The sequence below is a fragment of the Ictalurus punctatus genome, chromosome 8, assembly GCF_001660625.3.
Source record: "Ictalurus punctatus breed USDA103 chromosome 8, Coco_2.0, whole genome shotgun sequence".
Taxonomy (NCBI): Eukaryota; Metazoa; Chordata; class Actinopteri; order Siluriformes; family Ictaluridae; genus Ictalurus; species Ictalurus punctatus.
In genome coordinates this window covers 6718300-6738994 of record NC_030423.2, presented here as the reverse complement: position 1 = coordinate 6738994, position 20695 = coordinate 6718300, and the positions used below count along the sequence as shown (strand labels likewise).

The 20695-nt window shown below is 37.9% G+C and overlaps 1 protein-coding gene across 10 annotated transcripts; it reads left to right on the top strand.

Moving 5' to 3' along the window:
- The first annotated feature begins 6296 nt into the window (after nucleotides 1-6296).
- On the top strand, nucleotides 6297-20119 carry sh3tc2 (SH3 domain and tetratricopeptide repeats 2). 10 transcript variants are annotated; one of them, XM_017474840.3, is made up of 19 exons: nucleotides 6946-7239; nucleotides 8936-9029; nucleotides 9516-9596; nucleotides 10178-10300; nucleotides 10663-10790; nucleotides 10903-11008; nucleotides 11107-11250; nucleotides 11911-12106; nucleotides 12306-12379; nucleotides 12465-12660; nucleotides 14339-14472; nucleotides 14580-14630; nucleotides 14729-16444; nucleotides 16568-16745; nucleotides 17099-17249; nucleotides 17490-17612; nucleotides 17725-17893; nucleotides 18257-18453; nucleotides 19539-20119. In XM_017474840.3, exons 2-19 carry the CDS (start codon nucleotides 9005-9007, stop codon nucleotides 20052-20054), a joined length of 4308 nt encoding a protein of 1435 aa, XP_017330329.1. In that variant the 5' UTR covers nucleotides 6946-7239; nucleotides 8936-9004; the 3' UTR covers nucleotides 20055-20119. The 10 variants fall into 10 exon arrangements, 9 of the variants coding, with proteins under 9 accessions (XP_017330336.3, XP_017330335.1, XP_017330329.1 ...); XM_017474847.3 differs by lacking the exons at nucleotides 6946-7239; nucleotides 8936-9029 and adding an exon at nucleotides 6297-6389; XM_017474846.3 differs by lacking the exons at nucleotides 6946-7239; nucleotides 8936-9029 and adding an exon at nucleotides 6418-6570.
- Nucleotides 20120-20695: the final 576 nt, after the last annotated feature.

Genomic DNA, 20695 nt, shown 5'->3' with positions numbered 1-20695 from the left:
GCAAAGAAGGCTGTGAAAAATTGTCTTTATTGTTTAACCTTTTAATATTTTGTTTAAAAAATTCACAAAAATGCTACGTAAAACAATTAAAAAACACAACACAGGATTATCAAAAAAATATTTATTAAGTACATGTGTGCCACAATTATTGACACCCCTGTTAATTCATATGAGAAAAAAATACATTTGAAGTATATTCACACTGATATTTAAAAAAAAAAATTGTACAAATGGGTGACTAAGAACACGAAATTGTTCAGCCATGACTTCCTGTTTCACAGGGGTATAAATATGAGGTAACACACAGGCCAAATTCCCTTAGTCATTCATCACAATGGGAAAGACCAAGGAATATAGCTGTGATGTGTGGCAAAAGGTTGTTGAGCTTCACAAAATGGGAAGTGGCTATAAGAATATAGCAAAAGCATTGAAAATGCCCATTTCCACCATCAGGGCAATAAGTAAGAAGTTCCAGTCAACTGGAAATGTTATGAATCAACCTGGAAGAGGTGTGTCTGTATTGTCTCAATGCACTGTGAAGAGGATGGGTCAAGTGGCCAAAAAACTGTAGACATTAGTTGCGTCTTGAGGTCAGAAAGTCTCCAAAACTACAATCCAAAGTCACCACAAGTTGTTTGGAAGGATTTCAAGAAAAAGCCTTTACTCTCATCCAATAACAAACTCAAGCATCTTCAGTTTGCCAGGCACTACTGGAACTTCAAATGCGATCGGATTTTATGGTCAGATGAAACCAAAATAGAGCTTTTTTTGGCAATAAACGCCAGAGGTGGTTTGTGCGCACACAGAGCGGTAGCCATATGGAAAAATACTTCATGCCCAAGGTTAAATATGGTGGTGGCGCTTTAATGTTTAGGACCTGGACATTTTGTTAGGACACATGGCATCATGAACTAGGACTAGAATACATGGATCATGGTAATTATTTGATATCCATGAGGGCAGAGTATTTTTGTGAATTTTTTAACAAAAGATCAAAAGGTTAAACAATAAAGACAAATTTTCACAGCCTTCTTCATTCGTATTTACCAAGGGTGCTAATATAAGTGGAGGGTACTGTATGGAGAGAGAGAGAGAGAGAGAGAGAGAGAGAGAGTTAGAGAGCGGCTGGTAGATTGGTAGAGAGGTGAATGGAGAGATTGTGTGGCATTGATAGAGATATAGCTGAAGTGAGAGTCTCTGTTACAGGTATATTGACACAGTGAGAGGGAGAGAAGAGGTGCTTCAGGCCTTGTGCATGCAGGTGTATGTGAGTTTTGACAGTTTGAGCATTCTGAACCAGGCTCTGAAAATTCCATTTTTGCTCAGCTTTTTTGTTCCACTGAGGATGTCGCTCCGCCTCTATGCCTTGCTGAGGTCACTGCCCTACTTCCCTGTCTTGCCAAGGATGTTGCTCCGCCTCTGTGTTCCGCTGAGGATATCACTCCACTTCATGGTCCCTTTACGGACGTCTGTCCCCCCGCCCACCCCAGCTGATGAATTTACTCTCCCACCCACCCCTCTTGGTGGCACAGCACTGCTCCCTTTTTCGGCTGGGGATGTTGGGGACGCTTCTCCCTTGGGCCTTGCTGCCGTTATTGCTTCGGGTCCCTCCAACTGGTGGTGCTTCAGGAGCCTTAAGGGGGGCACTGTCATGCAGTGGTTACAACGTGGTGTGTATCGGAAAAAATGGGCATTGTGAGAGAACTGCTTTTGATTTGATTTATTTACTATAGGTCATCACCGACTAGAAGAAGAACTGACCAATTTACATGCAAAAATGACTACTACTGTTTTATTGCCAGCTGCTGTAGGCATTACATTTATGCTGTGGTGAATTCCGACTCTCCTTCGCATACAAGTGTGGCTCTATATTGATTAGCAGTCAGTTTATATTTGTGATTACTGCTGATTTATTAAACAATCAAATAGTCTGCACAATGATGCAATAAGTTTAGCCCACAACTGTAAACAGATATTACAGTCATTGATGGTGGGGTTACTCCACATACACAGTGCATGTTCAATAATACAAAGTATAGATAGATAATGACAACATGACAAATTATACTAATCTATTTGTTTTCAGTATCCTGAGCCGGAGAACCCAAAAGAAGTAAATCAGGGATGCATGGGGAGAACATGTGAATCTCCACATAGACATTAACCTAAGGTCCGGATTGTATAGTGAACCCTGGAGCTGTTAGGCAGCAGTGCTAGCCACTGCGCCACCGTGCATTGTTAAATATATGATTCTTTGCTTACTAGGAAATGGTTTCCTTTTGTTCAGATATAAATTGGGTAGACCTTTTAATTCTCCAAATATATAAGTAAAATATACACAATAGTAGCGCTGCACAATTAATCGGATATCAATCGCGATTACAATTTTTACTGCCCACGATTAATTGAACATGATCGACTGTGATATTGACGTTTAAAGTTCGTCCTCCCCTCATAGAAAACTCCGCTGTTTTCTCCACTCAAATCAAGCGCTTCCAAAACTTACAGCCAATCACATAGAGTGCAGGGATGACGTCATTTTGTAATGCCAAAACCCGGAAACGGGTTAGCATTTTAACGCTCGAGCTGCCAGTTTCGCTGTGAGCTCCAGCGCTTGCACGAGGGGAAATCATGACATTAACATGATGCTAAATGGCAGTACAGAGGTTGTCGGGGAAATTAAACATCATCACGCCGAACAGGAAAAAACTTTGCAGATAAACTTAGGGCTCTATGTGCGACCATTTCACTCGCATTTGTGACTGAAGTACTTTGTGCGACTGTGAATAAATATTTATTTGCACCGGTGCAAGTGACCTGTTCGGAGTTGTGTAATACAATCGGAATAAAAACTACAGGAAGTCCAAAATGCATCTACACTGCGCAACAGTTACTTTCACACTGCTTTTCATCTCCTCAGTCAACCGAACAAGTGTGTAAATACTGCAGAGAAGCCATTATGATGACGAGTAACACTGAACATCATCTGCTTCAGTCAACTCTCAGATCTCACAACCTCCATCTTTTATCGATACCGCAAAATGACCTGAACCTGTGACCTGCTCGTGTAGACACAGCGACATCAGGCAGAGTAAATTAATAATAATGCTAACTCTACAGGGTGGGTTTAATTCAAGCCTCTTTATTAAATAATTCCTCACCAATCATAAGCAAGAGTAGCAAATGTTCAGAAGGAGTATGTTGCTGCTCTCCTTCACGCTCTTCACTAACTCTAATACATAGCGTATTCACTTCATTTAAACTTAGGGTTGCCAGATATCACTAGAAAAGTCAGCACCAGTTTCCATGTTTTTATTTAATCCCCCAAAGAATACAATATCATCACCAGACATGGCAACACTGTACTGGGGAACCGATGTAAAAGGAACAACTGATAAACAAACAAACAGAAAACTAATCAAATGTAAAGACATAAAACGTGCTTAGTTATAAATAAATGATTTAATATAAAAATAGATATTATAATAAATTAATAAAATATAAATAAAATGAGAAACAAAATAATGTTTAATTACTATGGGTTGCATTTAATATCAATTTGACATTAAGCTTAGTAAGCTATCTCCTTAGAAGGCTATTAGCCTTTTTCCTAATATGGATCATTTTTGTATTAGTCTACTTTTAATTAGGACTCTTTATTGTTTAAGATATTTAAAAATAAATATTTTTTGCTTGTTTACTTATCAATTAACCAACAGTATTTCAGTATATTATTTTAACTAAATTAACAGTGACCATGAGCTGAGAGCTTGCATTTAACTGTTTATGATAGACCTCCTGATTAAGGCTTAAACAAAAAATGATTGGTATCTAGATCGGTTTCAGTCGTAAAAAATCCTAATAGTCTAATAGTGTAGCTTTAAATATATTTAAGAGGAGCAGACTTCAAAGACTGAACATTGAGGTTTATTGTATTTGTTTACAAGGTGGAACAGGTTAACGGTTGTTTCTTGCATACAGTCTGTAAAATTAACTGAAAATATTACATTTAGTTTATCAGAAGGTAAATTAATTTGTCATGGCTCACACTATGTTCCTAAATTCTGTCATAATTGTCCAGCTCAAGTTTTCTCATGCTACTTGTGTGTTATATTGTGGCACATTAACGCTACCATCTGTAAAAAAAAAAATAAAAATAATAAAAATAAATAAATAAATTTTTTAAATTTAAAAAAAAAAAAAAAACCTAAACTTGAACTGTGCTCCTAAATTTTGGAATTTTGGAATTTTGGAAGAAATTGTCTTGCGTCTCTCCTCCTGTAAAAACTGTTATTGCCTTTTCTGCATACGCCTGAACTGTTTTCATTTGGTTGCATATTGTTATATTTGATTGCATATTTTTATTTGGTTGATGGCATTTTTATTTTTACTTATCCTGTATTTTGGGTTCAATTTTATTTATATTTTGCTTCTACGAGATGATGCACTTTAAGGATCAGTCTAATTTGATGCAAAGATTTGTACATAAGAAGGAATGTAGCACAACATGGAGGTGAAAGCAGCGGTCTGTTTATTTAAATGTGAAATATGTTGTCCCTAAAATCAATGAATAATCTTGATAAATAATTGAGATCTCAATATTGATCAAAATAATCAGGATTATCATTTTGGCCATAATCGTGCAGCCCTACAAGATAGTACTTAATGTACAGCAACCGCTAGCTCTGTTACAGCCAGTATACTCCAGAGGACAGTGTTTCATCACATTTCGATTTCAAGTACATTGTATATATTGTTTGTGTGGTATAGTCTAAATCTAATCTTTCCTCTGTTGTTCCCTACTGTTTTATATGAGGGGAAATAACTATCTTAGTAAAGGACAGGCCTGGAACAGTAATGTGAGGCTCCAAATCTGACATTAAAAATCGATCGATCACAATGGCCTCTTTATTATTAATATTATTTAGTATTTTAGGATAATCAAAACTTCATTTTCCTTCTGTGGAGACAGTCAGACTTCTATGACAGTTTTAAACAGGAAGCAGCTATTCTGCTGCCTCTTTATATATAGTATGAAGTCTCTGTGACTGTGGCAGTGTGTCCACAGTCTTGAAGAAAACAAAGAATGTCAGGAAGAGAGGAAACAGGACAATGGAGGGATATGAAAGCCACTGCCTCCCTCTCACACTGCCTCATTCACTGCCTGACTATGCATATTCCAAACACTCTCATATTTTGACAGGGCCAATAGGCAAGTGTCTAAGGCAGACTAAGCGAAGGTCAGTTTCTGTTCAGGTCAAAGCAAATATCTCTTATAACATAATAAAATAATCTATAATATCATATTATATTATAAAGGTTGCATTATAGATTATGTTTCTTTTATGACCTTCCCAACACCACCACCACAAACAAAAAAATAATGTTAGAGAAAAATCTTTGTATGACAGCAACATATTACATTATCAGATTAAAAAAAAAAAAAAAAACACAATGAAGGCTGTTGGGTTTTACATGTGGATTGTGATACTTTCACCCCTGCACAGTGGGGGTTGTTTGTGATGTCACTGACTATTGTTTGGGGGTTTTTCTTCACAGCTCTCACAATGTTTCTGTCATCAACTGCTGTTGGTCTTTATGTTGGTTTATACTTTTTAACAACAAATGCAGTCTTCACAGGTGAAACCTAGGGCTCTCAAACCAAGAATAGACATTCAAAGCATTTAATTGTTTAAACAATCAATCTAACAGGTCACACCTGAGCAAAAAGAAATACATATCAGTCACATATTCCAATAATTTTGATCACTTGAAAAATGGGTGGGTTCAAACAAAAGCTGCCATGTTCTAAGTTGTTTAACACATCTAGATGTAAATGTCCAGAAATGAAAGCTAAAATTCTGATCTATTGTCTCATATTTATCTTTTGATAACAAAACATGAAGTCTCCAAAACAAAAGAATCGGTCTTGCTGTTCCAGTACTTTCTGAAGGGACTGTATATACAAAGTACAATACTGTGCAAAGGTTTTAGGCACATTAACACTGCAAAAAAATTTTAATGGTAAAGTATTTAGATAATATATTTGTAATGTAGTCGTATTTAGGCATCTTCATACATTGTTGGTTGCCATTATATATATGTAAATAGTGGTTCTATAAGTAGTCACATAATCCCATCGTCCAGCAAGAGGCAAGAGAATGCATGATCTCTCAGGCCAAGTGGCCAGTCACATGATTTGGTCCTTTCTGCTGAAGGGAATGTTTTTAATGGTTTACCAAGAAACCTCAGAATACATAACCTGTTCCATGGTTTACTTTTAACTAGCAGGGAAATGCCAGAAGTCAGTATAGCAGTGCCAGAGAACAGTCTATTATCTACTCTACAGAGATATGGAGCCATAAAGCACAGGAATGTTACAGTCAGAGGTCAGTTTTTTAAAACTGGTCCAAGCAACTCAAGTAGGAAATTCTTTGCTTTGATAAGAGGCTTGTGTTATTGAAATATCATTTAAAAATAATTAAAACAAAAGCAAATGGACTTCAAAGCATGATTAGAATGTTCACGTAACAAAGGCGTGGGTCTGGACTGATAAGGAACCTTCAAAATGTGAGTAGGAAGAAGTATGACTGTTTTGCCATTGGTGCTTTGGTTATTATGCACCGAGACCAGTCAAACCAGATGGATTACTTTACTCCTAGCTGTAGAAAACCTGTGCTATTTTCACATGCTCTATTTACAGACATTGGATTGTTAAATCATAGGAGACGCATTATAATGAAGGAATGAGGAAATTATTTTATTCTATGGGTAAAAACCTGATTGAATTGTTCTTAAATGTTGTCATTTGATATTTTTTTCTCCACTTTTGATACCTGAGAACTCTAACTGAGCAAAACACACACACAGTGCTCAGAGTTGCTAAGTGAGATACTGACAGAGGCAGAAGGAGAGCAAAACAGGGAGCGAGAGCGTGAGAGAGAGTGAGAGAGAGAGAGGTGGAGTTTATATACTTCCTCAGTATCGGTGTCAGTATAGTGTCAGTCTTCTCTTCAGATGCATGCAACAAGGACACATAGAGACTTTTCTACAGGGGCTTTTCAGATAATCATAACAGTTTCAGTTTTAGAATTGTGTGAGTGAGGGGAGACTCCTTGCTCCCTGTGCTGAAAACATACTGGCCTCTCATGAAGGACAAACACACCAGCAGGAACGAGGGGTACAGTGTAACAACTGTCGGCTTATCAAATAGAAAAATGAGCATTAGGGTTGGTGTGAGTGAGTGTCCATTTCTATCTACATTCTTTTGCTTATGGTTTGGTTGAACTTAATGCCAGTGTTGCTGTATTTCATTTTTGTCTCAGATAGCAGTGCAGGATGCACTTCCATTTGTCTCTTTTATCTCAGTATTTTTTGTTTAATCTAACATTCTCTATTTTTTACACTCTCTGACATGCATTTTTCTCTGTCTCTTGGTGGTCACAATTTTTAAAAATTTGTTGGAATCTATGAACTTGTTTGCTGGTCTTTTTGGCCGGCATGGGAGATATTCTAAACTTAGTTCCCATGCCCCATACTCAAGTTACAGGCTTTCCCTCTCTATTCATGGACAATGACACACATCCCCACTCTAACAAATTAACATTTGCTTTATGGCAGACATTTCTGTTTAGTAAGGCATAATCATGACACTAATGACTAACAACTTTATAATTAAATACATAAATAATTCTGATAAATAATTGTGTATTATTAGATTGTGGCAGGAGAATACTATTCCACATTATGTGTTAGATGCGGTTCTAGACATATGCGGAGACATGCCTGGCATACGATTACAACTAGCTAATTTCCTAAGACACAAATTTGATTAGGAGCCATCATACTCTTCACATAAACACGGCAGAATAGGGAGGATTGTTCATTTAGTAGTTCATCCGTGCAAAAGGGTGAGGAAAGTACAAGTTACAGGGAGTGCCAGATTGGTAGAACTAAGGCAAAAACGTAATGCATAAAAAATAAAAAGGCAACAGACAAAATGACGGAATATGTGTAATCTCTCATGTACGTTATGTGGTTTTGTGTAAATTATATGACATGGCAAAAGAGTCTGCAAGAACACTTGCACAGCTGCATTGTGCAGTTACTCATACAACGCATATAGAATAAAACCTCCATTTAAACCATGGTGTACTAAAGCCACTAGGTGATGTCAGAGAGTTGGCTTGTTCCTCTCATCACTTCCTGATGGAAGTTTACGAAGGAAATTGGGTGAAAATAATGTGGATCTGTTGGCATCAGGACTGCTGAGCTTACAACACAGCCAGACATCCTGGTATGGACAGTCTGTATCTGTCAGCCTAAATATTGCTCGCCCAGACAAATGCATAGAATTAGAAAGCAGGAGAAACCCAATTAGAATATCTGACAAACGTGGAGGGATATACTTATAAAGGCATTGTCTGTTTGGCAATGTTCTATTGTTGTTCATGTTTGTAGGAAATCCAGTGCCACAATACTTACTTTACAGAAGCCACCATCTCCTCCTCAAACCCCCCCCCCCCCCCCCCCCCCATCCCCACCCACCACCTCACCCGGCATAAAGCGCCACTGACCAACCCACACTAGCATACCAGAAGCAACACGCTCTTTGTATATTACATTTCAAGACCAGCGAGAGAGAGAGAGAGAGAGAGAGAGAGAGAGAGAGAATGACACAGATGCAGAGAACAAGTTAGAGAGTACCCTAAATGCTCAAGATGCAAATGGCTGCAAAGAGAGTAAGATTAAACACAACGAAAAAAAGACTAAATAGAACAGGAGTATATTCCACTGGCTAATACCCAGCACAGTTTAAGTGGATCTTTCTTTGAATGGGAGCCATTTATCAGCGGAGTAAGCGAGTTTGTTGACAACATCATGGCATGCTGCTGCTGTCCAGCTCTGTGTCTGAGAAACTGCTTCTTGCTTTCAGGTTGGTCCCATAAATTTTTACAATGAAATGGAACTTACTCAGGCAGACGTCAGTTCATTTACATGAAATATGGGTAATAGACCAACCCATGAAGGTAATGCACATTACAGTGTGACCTTTGCTTAGGCTGTTTGTGCTCTCCTGTTTATATTATGCTTCTGCCCTGTGATGAACCTAATATTGCGTTGTGAAGGTTCTAACAAAAATCTTGTTGGTGTTATTAATGAAACTTGTTTGCTTTTTACTAATGCATTATCAATAGTCAATATAATTAAATTTGTGATGGCACAGATCATGTCAGTGTAGCTATTTCATATAATACAAATGTTTACAAATCACTGAGTGATTAAAAAACCCAGAATGACACAGATTTGCAGTGCAAATGGAAACAAATGGTGCCTAAATTGATTGACCAGAGAGTGCATGCAGCTTCTCAGTATATAATATCTAATGTGTGTATCTACCCTTTGAAATCACCTTTTTCCCTTAATTTTTTGTTTGCTTCTAAATGGTCCCTTCAGTTTTCACACATTTAATTTGCTCTAACCGCTGACAAAAGCCTCCACTGCCATTTCCATAGATATATCAACTCCTGAGCTCAATACGTTATGGGAAGAGCCCCCATATGCACTAACTCCAGAAAATGATGTCATGGGCATTGGTAAGAAAAACAAGGTTTGGTTTTTATCTAAAACTGAAACATTTGTTTTTATGAAATGGAATTTGTTGTACCAATTTATGCATTTATTGATTTATTACTTGCTACATAATATAACAATATAATCTGAGTTTATAGGTTGAACTTTCCATATGTGATGTACTATGTACTCTATAATTGCTTTGGCCTCTGCTGTATATTTTAGAATAGTGGGAAAGTTATATTCATTCTGAAAAAGAAAAGCATCACCTGACTGACATTTACAGAGCCACTATGATTCTACTGTACAATCAGTTTTCTGCTTTTTCTCAGTATAAAACAGTGAACCTGCTATGATAAGATGAGTGCAAAAACAAAAGTGTCTAAGTGTGCGAAGACACATTGCTGTTGAATTTGATATGAGTTCTATATTTTTGAAACTAATAATTATTATAACAGCCTTTGTCTAAAAAATTAACTCGTCATCAACTTTGAGTGACATAAATTTATTGACTACCTACAGTTGCTTTCAAGATCTTATGCAGTACAAAGACACGAAGATTTTTATTACTTGTACTAAATGAGCTTTCCTCTGTTTGGCACAGGAGATGAGGAAGTGGAAACAGAGGCTGAGGTGGAGGGTGAGGGGATCACTGGTGAGAGTTACTGGAAGAGGAAGGAAGCTCTCAGCACTGTCTCCTTGGCTGTAGGAGATCACTTCTCTTCAGGTATTTGCATCAAGATTTCCACTACCATATAGACAAGAGTGGAAAAGCTTAATAGACAGTAATGGCAGGCCTGATTCAGCAAACTGTCAGAGCTAATGCCCTTTCAGACAACCCTAATGTCTGCACTCAATCTAATCATATCCTGTTAGAGGTAAGCTAGTGCAGTAGAACTTTTCAACCACAAAGAGGATTCTGCTGTCACTGCAAGACATAACATTATGGCTAGATCATATACAGTCCCATAATTAGATGTTATATTTCCATTTATGCATTTGTCATGTTATATGTGTTTAAGATATCCATGTTAATAAACAATAGGTTTTTAACTTCTAAAAGTCTGCTTTTATTTTAATGTGGTCCAGATGTGATACTGCTGTTCAATGGGAGAAGGCGCTCCAATTTAGAGTCAGACAGTGTGCTGCAGGAGGCACTGCGCACTAGACTAAGGGTCGTAGAGAGCAACAGCCAAGATGTTATTCAGCTTTTTAAAGTAAGCGATTTAAAGTATCTGTGCTATCAAATGCAGTCAAATTGAGAATAGTTGCTTATGCTTTTTCAAAGTACTCAATCATTCCCAATGATTCTTGGTCCTCTGTTTCCAGGATCTCTCTGCGCGCTTGGTTTCAGTGCATGCTGAAAAAGACCATTTTGTTATTACTTTTAAGACAGTGGAGGAAATCTGGAAGTTCTCTACATACCTGGCTCTAGGTGAGCCAGCACAAACACACAAGCAGGATGCACCATAATATATGCTACCCAGAAACACTGATCTACCACAATATGCAATCTTGGTCTTGGTATCTCAGGATATGTGGCAAGGTGCTTGGAGAACTTCCTGTGTGACCAGTCTTTCTGGCTGGACCCTCTTTTGCTCAGTGATGTGGAGATTTGTGTGAGGGTAGATGAGGAACACCTAGCCACTCTCTATCTGGGGCTCCTACTCCAAGAAGGTAAGAGACCAATCAATACTGCACTATTGTACTGTATTGTAAGATTTACCTTTCTAAAAGATAATAAAGGTTTTTCTAAGCCAATTAATGCAAAAGTAAATATGGTTAAATACAATACATTGAGACACATTGAATTTTTCAGGTTTTCAGGAAGAAACATGTTGCTCTGCTATGTGTAAATGTGAGCAAATATGGCTCTGTTGTGTCTCCTGAAATAATTTTTCACAACATTGTTTATATATTTGATCTAGTTTATGTCATGCCAAACGCAACTTTTAATTTGTTAATAGAATTAGGAACACACAGACTGTTATCTGAGGCCTACCACAAATCATACTTTGTAGTAAAGAGTGTGGACATTTATTAAATTTAAGCTATAAATTAGGCACTTGCTTTAGAACAACCAAAGATCATAGCATGTTAGTAATAAATGGTACTCTTATGTAGATAAACAAACAAACAAACAGGATGTGGTATATGTAAAATATGTTAAATTTACTTGTGATTTTATTAAAGGAAACAGTCAGCATGGCTGATAGAAGAAGCATAATATAATGCTGAAAATCATATAGAGAAATGCTGAAAAGACATATAGAAAGATAACATGGGAAAGACTGAAGTGTGAAGGAATCTCTGGAGTTGTATTGTTCTTGCTTGTAGGTTCATTCTTTGCTAAAGCTCTGGTTAACAGTGATCAGTGTATAGAGGAAGACAAATTGGCCTACAAGAAGAATGACCTTGTTATTGTGAAGGATATTGGACAGGAGTCCATGTGGGAGGGAATTCTGCTGTCTACCGGTCAACATGGCCTAATGCCTGTTCATGCAATGCAGCCTCTGCCCTACCCTTTTTACCAGTGAGTGACAATCCCACTTAGACATGATATGGTTCCATTAATCAGTGCTGAACCATCACCCTCTAGAAGTAATGAGATGTTTCCAATTCTGAAGTAACGTATGTGTTTTGTGTACTGAATAGTATTAACAATGCTACTTTATTATTTAGTTCACAATTTCTATATTGGTCCGACAGAATAAATCTGTTGTGTTTCAAAGGTGGTTTCTTAGGAAGTACCATGGCAATGCAGGAGGGTTTTCATCCACAAAAGGTCAACGTGACCAACCTATAGGTGAGTGTATGTGAGATCTAGTACTATGTTTAAGTCATATAATGATTCCTTTCTTTCTAGAGTGCTTTCTTACTTCTCTCTCCAGTAACAGGAAATTGCGTAGCAGTAGTGGATTGTTACCCAATGGCTAAAGATGAACTGCACTTCAGTCAAGGAGATCTGATAGAGGTCGAAGGCTTGCTTATTAGCTCACTGAACATGTTCATTGGGAGACACCTCTCTAGTGGACAGATAGGATTTGTCCACATGGCCCATGTGAGACCTGAAAATGTCAAACCACTGTAAGAAAGAAATATTTAAAATTAAAACATACACTCAACATCCACTTTATTAAGAACACCTGTACACCTTCACATTCATGCAGTTATCTAATCAGCCAAACATGTGACAGCAGTGCAATGCATAAAATCATGCAGATATAGGTCAAGAGCTTCATGTAATGTTTATATCAAACCTCACAATGGAGAAAAAGTGTGATCTCTGTGACTTTAACTGTGGCATGGTTGTTGGTTCAAGATGGGCTAGTCAAACTGTAAATTTCAGAAACTGGTGTTCTCCAGGGATTTTTACACACAACAATCTCTAGCATTTACACAAAATGGTGTGAAAAACAAAAAAACATCCTGTGAGCAGAGGAGAATGACCAGACTAGTCTGAGATGACAGGAAGTCTATAGTAACTCAAGTCAAGTAAAATTTTAATTAAATAACATAAAATAACATCATAAGACAAAGAATAAAAATAGGTTTTGTGAGAAGATTTAAAAATAGCTAAAGACAGAGCTGACCTCACGTGAAAGGGGAGACTGTTCCAGAAAAGGCTAAATTACCCTTTGTCTTAGTACGACAATGGTGGACAAATAGAAGAAGTTGATTACAGGATCATAATGTTCTGGTGAGAGTAAAGGTAAAGGTCAGTAATATACTGTGGAGCAAGGCCAGAAAGAGCTTTGTATACATAAATAAGAATTAAAATCAGTTTTAAACTTGAGAGGAAGACAATGAAGCGATGCCAAAATAGGGGAAATATGATTTTAGCTCCTGTTTAGTCACTATTTACAACCATGGTGAGCAGAAAAGCATCTCAAAAGGCACAACACATCACACTCTGAGGTGGATGATCTACAAAGCAAAAGACCACATCAAGTTCTGCTCATGCCAGTCAAGAACAAGAATCTGAGGATATCATGAGCACAGACTCACCGAAACTTGAAAGTTGAAGACTGGAAAAAGACCAGGTGATCCCCCACCTCCCACCCAATCTTTAACAACCAGTTTCTGTGAGCCTGTGCTCATGATTGTCTCAGATTCCTCTTTTCCTCTGACTTCTCTTATACAAAGGGTGTTTTTCCACCATAAGTTGTGACTCACCCAGTGTTTGTTTGTTTTTACACCATTCTGTGTAAACTCTAGAGACTGGTGTGTGTGTGTGTGAAAACCTCAGGAGATCAGCAGTTTCTGAAACACTTAAACAGCTCTTTTGGTACCAACAACCATGCCACAGTTAAGGTCTTAGAGATCACACTTTTTCTTCAATCTTATGTTTGACGTGAACATTACCTGAAGCACTTGAACTCTATCTGCATGATTATTTGTATTGCACTCCTGCCACCTGATTGGCTAATTAGATAACTGCATGAATGTGCAGGTGTAAAGGTTTTCCTAATAAAGTGGATGGTGAGTGTACATGCATGTTACATTATTTCTACTTGGCATCCCTACCTAAAATCGTAAATATTTGTAAATATTCTAAAATATTTGACTTCAAAGACCATCAAAACACATAAAAAATCATCTGACTTATGAATATAGTTATCATATTTTTCAGTTGACCTTACCTAAATCTGTTTCTGTGTTGCTGGCTATTGGAAGGGGGGCATGTAGTTATACAATGAGGTGATGAAGCAGTCAGAATGGGAGTCATGTGGTTGATAATGTTGCCTTTGTTGGGTCCTCATAGCAGTGGACAATTGGTCTTTCTGAGTGAGGAAGAAAGGGTGGCTCTCTCACAGTTTAATATCTGCATTGAACAGTGCCATACTGGTCTATTGGACAAACTCTTCTCCACTGACATCAGCACTGTTTACAAATTAGGTAGGAAACACAGATACTATTTGTCTGGCATATGCTTGACATTGTTTAGGTGGACATGGCTTTAATTTTAATGCAACTTTGACTAAAATAACTTGGCTTATTTACAGACAGACTGGATGACTCCGATTTTACCTATATCAGAAACCAACCAAAGCAAGGTAATCTATTTACCTTAATTTATGTAAACATGCTAAATGTGTACATCTGGATAATTCTGTCATTTTAAATGATTAACTATGTTTGTATAATCCCCTAGAACAGAAAACTCCAGCAGATGCCAGGAAGAGCATTATACTGGAACATATTGATACTCCATCCTATCACTCTTCCCCTCTACCTTCCTTCTATGCTTCTCAGAGTTGTCTAGACAGGGACAATGAAGCCTTCTCCTTCAGCCTGGAGGACACTTTCCGAGAGATGGACGAGTATGAGGAAGATCCCCCCTTTATGGATGAAGGCATCTGTGAAACTGAAGAAGCTGAGTTTGTTGACCCCATCTTAACCCTTCTCAATCTGGACTACTTCCAGGATTCTTTTCATGCACTTTATGACCTCTCCTACTCCTTCTTGGACACAGTCTTTGGGGGTCTTCCGGTGGATGAAGTGCTCCTGCATCTGGAGACCTTGCGGGAAGGAGCAAAGAAAGGCAGGATGGTATGGGCCCATCGGAGAGCCTGCTTCCTTCTGGGCAGGTTGTGTGCCAAAAAACTCAAGTACTCACAGGCTCGAGTTTACTTTGAGGAGGCACTGAATGTCCCTGTAGAGGGCTTTAATGACAAACCTCTGTTGATTGCCCTGTATAGCAACCTTACTGCTGTGTACCTGAAGCAGAAGATGACAGACAAGCTGCCATATACATTAGAAAAAGCAAGTGCTCTTATACTGGGCCTCCCATTACATAACTTCTGCTCCCTTGACGAGTTTGAACTGCTCAAGCCCATTCTATGCAAAGCTATTGTTTGCAATGATAAGCACCTTGAGGCACGGACTTGCTATTTAATCCTCTGTCTATTTTTGCACAACAGAAAGATTGAGGAAGCCTTGCCTTTTGTGGAAAGGCTTCAGTTCCTCAATCTCACTCTCTTAGCAGAAGAAGGAAGGCCTATAGTACCAGTTGACCTAAACTGGATACTATGCAGACTCTACCACAAGAAGTATCTGCCATACCTTGCATTAGCCTCTCTCAGTCTAGATTCAAGTCAGGATCATTCTTTGGATAATGCCTTTCAAAAGATTGAACTTTTCCTGAAGAACTCAGTCAGACTGAATCCTCGTTGGAAGGATGGCTCTGCTCTGCTCCCAGTCCAGGTGGTAGTTTACCTTCAGCAGGCATTGATAATAGCCAACTGTGGAGAACACATGAAGACCCAGAGAGACCTTTGTATGAGTTTGGCCAGTGTCTACCAGCAGTATGGTACTTTAGAAAGGGCAGTGCTCTATGCCGAACAAGCAGTGCAGGCAGGAAGTAGCATTAATGAGGAGGAGGGCTTTGAGGCATCAGTGCTGATGGCCTGGCTCTTAGTGCTCATAGAGGAACCAGATAGAGCCCAATCTATGTTACAACCTCTCCTTAACTCATTTAATAGAACAGACAGTCAAACACAGCGTGGAGTGGTCCACAATCTACTTGCATTATGTCTTCACAAACAGGGGAAGGTCACAGAGGCAGCAATGGACTTTCATTGTGCTCTCAAGATTGCAGAGGAAAATGGAAACAAACATAATGAAGCTCTGGCTCTGGCTAACCTGGGGTGCCTCACCTTATCAGTGGGGGCTCCAAACCTGGCAGAGACTTTTTTGCTCAGATCTCTTCAACTTTTCCAGTTTCTGTCTGAGAGCCCCTCAGATGAAGAGCATGTTCAGACTCTGCTGTGGCTAGGTAAAAGCTACAAAGAAAGGGGAGAAAGTCAAAAGGTTAGGCTGTGCTTTGAGATGGGTCTCCTGATAGCCATCAATGCCAAGAACCTGCACAGTGAGTGAAGCAAGCTTTTGGGTCTTTAGAAGTTCTTAATTATCATTTTACCTCCCCCCAAACCAACTAAAAAAAAACAAAAACAAAATTATGCTTTTAAAACTTTCATATTTTATATTACAGGTCAGATGGTTGTTGCAAAGGCGCTCAGTCGTCTCTATGCCGACTTAATGTTGTATGGGCAATGCATAATTTACTATGAGCACTGTGTGGGGCTCGCCAGAGAAATGAAGGATAAACATCTGGAGGGAGAGTACCTGGAGATTCTCAGTAATCTCTACCTATCACTTAATACTGAGAAGTAAGACACACAAGGCTAAGGCTCATATAATGCATTATGGTGCTACTGGTATTATTCTACGTCAATGCATTTGGTGCACCTTTGACTAACAGACCAAACCTTTTGTTTTTCCGTATACTTTGGAATATATCAATTAGACTGGACACTTATGCATAATGAAAAGAAGCTTAAATCAAACTCAAATAAGTCAGAAAATCTGATCCAAATAAATTATGTAATTAAATAAATTAATATGCACCACTTGTCCTCACAGCTGTGCTTTGAATAAAATTTTTTAGAATGAATGTATCTCTCTGATGAAAAGGATTTTTACTGATTTTAAAAAATATTTTCACTGATGAAAATATTTGTAGGTCCTCACGGAAGTCTCTGGACTACACTAAGCAAAGTCTAAGGATTTCCATAGACTTAGGAAAGAAACAGGAGGAGTCAGAGACATGGCTACAGGTGGGCCGTATCTACTACTTGATCCATGAGGATGAGCTGGCAGACATGTATCTTCAGGTGAGAGAAAGGCAGTGGTGAGGTATAAGTGAGTAGCATGTTAACTAGTGGTACTACAGTGGTAGTAGTGGTAATACACTACTAGTATGAGTACTGTTGTAATATCAATTCTTGCAAGACACTCTCTAATATTTGTATTTTGTATAATTGTTTTTGTAAAATATTTGTAATTTTGTATAAAGCAAAAAGAACATCTCATGTAAATCTTTTATCATAACAGCCTGTATAAATCTTGTGCAGGCAGCTGTAAAGACAGCCCTAAGGATAAACGATCCATGTTTTGCTATGAACATTTATGAAGAGGCTGGAGATGTCTTCTTCAAAGGACACAGAAACCGACTGGCTGCTGTTTCATTTTTTAGAGTATGCGATACCACAACCTCACAGCATGTGTAATAATGTGTTAATAATATTTAAACATCCACTAAAAATCTTATCTGGATTTTTTTTCCCCCCAAACTGGGTTGTGAAAAAGTGTAAACTGTATGTGCAGGATGGGGGTCTGCCATTTGCAAGATCTCTTAAGGATGTGCATTCAGAGTTCAGGCTTTTATGTAAGCTCTCTGAATTGCTGCTGAAGGAAGGTCAGCACCAGGAGGCCCTGCAGTATGCTACACTTGCAGTGCAAATCAGCACCTCAACTGGTAATAAAGTTAACTTTCTCCTTAAATTTCATCATCTCATGTTTTGGCAAAGGCTGCTATGACATTTGGCATTCTGTCTGAATATACTGGTGTGCAAGTGTCTGGCTGTGATTTGAGATGTTTAATCAGTCTTTTGCTTGGTATGAAGAAGAAGCATCAAGTAGTAGGTAAAGGGATCCTTTACTGAAAGCTGGTGCTTTGTGTCTTTATTTTCAAAACCCATGCTGCCCCCTACTGTCAATAAACCAATTAAAAAAGTGGAAAATTGTTTTCTAGGTTTTGTTTGTTATATTGAATTGTGTTGTTCCACAACATTCAACTGAATTTTATGAACTATCATCGTACTCCTGTTCACTCTTTTAGGTGTACGTCTGAATGAGAGGGTGTCCTACCATCGCCTAGCCTCAATCTACTTTACCCTGAAGGAGTATGAGATGGCTGAGAATTACTATTTGAAGGCTCTATCTCTCTCTCCCAATGCACTGGAGCATGCAGAAGAGGCCCGCTACTATGTTAAAGTTTACTGCAGACTAGCTGATCTAACCCTGCACAAGATAAAGGTTGATACCCAGTCATGTTAAGATATTTCATCAGTTTTCATAAAAATTAGTAAAAATACATACACAGTTTGAGCTTAAACACATGAAGATGTTGTATAAGGTGCTGAAGGCACCGATCTGATACTCAGTGTCAGTAGCAGGCTGATACCAGCAAAAAATGTTCTTAGATATTGTAACAATAGGCAAAGAATGAAATTGGAAAATATATTTTTTTAAACCGGAAATGTTTACATATTCTTTTTCTTTTCTTAGGAATGTTTATATATATATATATATATATATATATATATATATATATATATATATATATATATATATATATATATATATACCTTATTATATGTACAATGTAAGTGAATTTAGTGTTAAATAATTTAACTGTGAAGTGCTTCAGTTTAAAAAAAAATTATAGCTTGGTAGAGAATATCAGATGGATATCAGTATCAGCTCATACTCAAGGTTTTATTGTCAGATTTGATATACCATGAGTCTAAAATGGGTTTGCAGTTTCAGTAGGCTCATGTATTCTGTTCTTGCCAAATTTATAACCGCCCTACATTTTTGTTACATTTATTCATTAATTTATTCATTTATTCTTCCATTATTATTACTATTGCTCTGATCATTTTATTGCCTGACTTGTCATGATTTTATGTGTGCAGCCTCACATTAGAATCATTAGAGAGCTCCTGGATGCAAGGGCAAAATAAGTTTTTTCACACTTTTTATTTTATATTTTTTAGGAGCATCAATAATGTGACTTTATTTTGGCAAGAACATACCTTATATGTTTTTGAGAGATATTTGTTCTTGTTTTTTGTTTTTAAGAGGATTTTGAAAATACTATTTGGTAGAAGAAAGGTAAGTAGTAGTTTGGAAAAATTTAAATCCTTATGTGTAAAATTTATTTTATCTTTCTTTCCTATTCACTTAAAGGAGGTCAATAATTCTGGAGTATGAGCCATGTATAAGCTATGATAAGCCATTGTATATAATGATGCTGCTGCTAATTTGGTGCACCTAATTTATTGGATGGTATTTCTGTACCATGCATTTACATTGAAAATCACTTGCTTACTCCATAGGATGCTTTTGATGCCATGGGATATTTCCATTTAGCTCTGGCAGCAGCTCTGGATGATGTTGGGAGCCTTCAGGCCAGGTACATAATTTACATGAAGCTGGCAGAGATACACGCTAACTACTTACCTGATGTGGAGCTGAGCCAGAGATATATGGACAGTGCACGGAGCCTAAAGAGGGAGCTGGCAGGACAGACAGACTCCGGTGACACAAATGATGAATATATGAACCATGCTTCTACAGAGTATGCTGATGCTAAGTCTATCAATCATTCCAGTGCTTGGTCGAGGAGCTCAGACTTTAGCAGTAGAAGCAGTACTCTTGTAGGCTCCTACATGATGGACACTAGCCATACAATAACTGCTTTGAAGGAAACTGGGGCAGAGGATATGGACACCAACAACCCAGGAGGGACTGATGGTGGGCCTAGACACCATACAGATTCCAAAATATATAACGCTAATCAAAGAATCCATACCAGCCACACAGATTCTAGCTTACTAGGTACAGAATTTTGATCATCCCACCCCAACCCCCAAGGCACATTATTATGGAAATGAAATGTTTAAATATTTTAACTGGATATTGCTCATGTACTTTATTCTTCTGCCAAATATAGGGGAAATTACTATTGTTAAAGTACTCTGATTTTTTTTTCAAGGAAAGAACACTTGTAAATAGATGTAAATATACCTGTCAGATTTTATGTATATTATGTTTATTACATTGAACTGAAAGTCTTCACCTTTTTTTCTACTTTTTGAAGAACTTATTTGGAGATGACATTAAATTCTAGTCAATCCCTAATTCTAGTTCGTATGATTTTTCCTTACATGCAACATGTTGGATACAAGTATGTGATGTATATTGGCTTCTATCACACCAAAAATGATGAATGTGTTAATACTTACTTTGAATCTGCACCAAACTTCACATGTTTAATAGAAATCAAACTTCACATGTAGAAAACGAATCCTGGCCTGAGGACAGGGCAGAGCAGAGCCAAAGTGCACCCATGTGCAAGGGCCTGTTTATCGCTACATGCACCTTTAATTAGGGCTGGAGCAACGCTGGTGAGAGGCCCTATTGGATCTGCGCCTGAGTTCTGCTTTGAAGAGGATTTCCAAATCGGTCGCTGTCAACAACTTCTCAGTGTGGC

What these genes read in the sequence shown, in the direction of transcription:
- sh3tc2 (XM_017474836.3), top strand. Translation starts at nt 7,149, where the DNA reads ATGAAGGACAAACACACCAGCAGGAACGAGGGGTACAGTGTAACAACT. An exon ending in AAATGATGTCATGGGCATTG is followed by an intron (nt 9,597 to 10,177) that starts GTAAGAAAAACA and finishes TGTTTGGCACAG; the next exon opens with GAGATGAGGAAGTGGAAACA. An exon ending in GCAAATCAGCACCTCAACTG is followed by an intron (nt 17,894 to 18,256) that starts GTAATAAAGTTA and finishes TCACTCTTTTAG; the next exon opens with GTGTACGTCTGAATGAGAGG.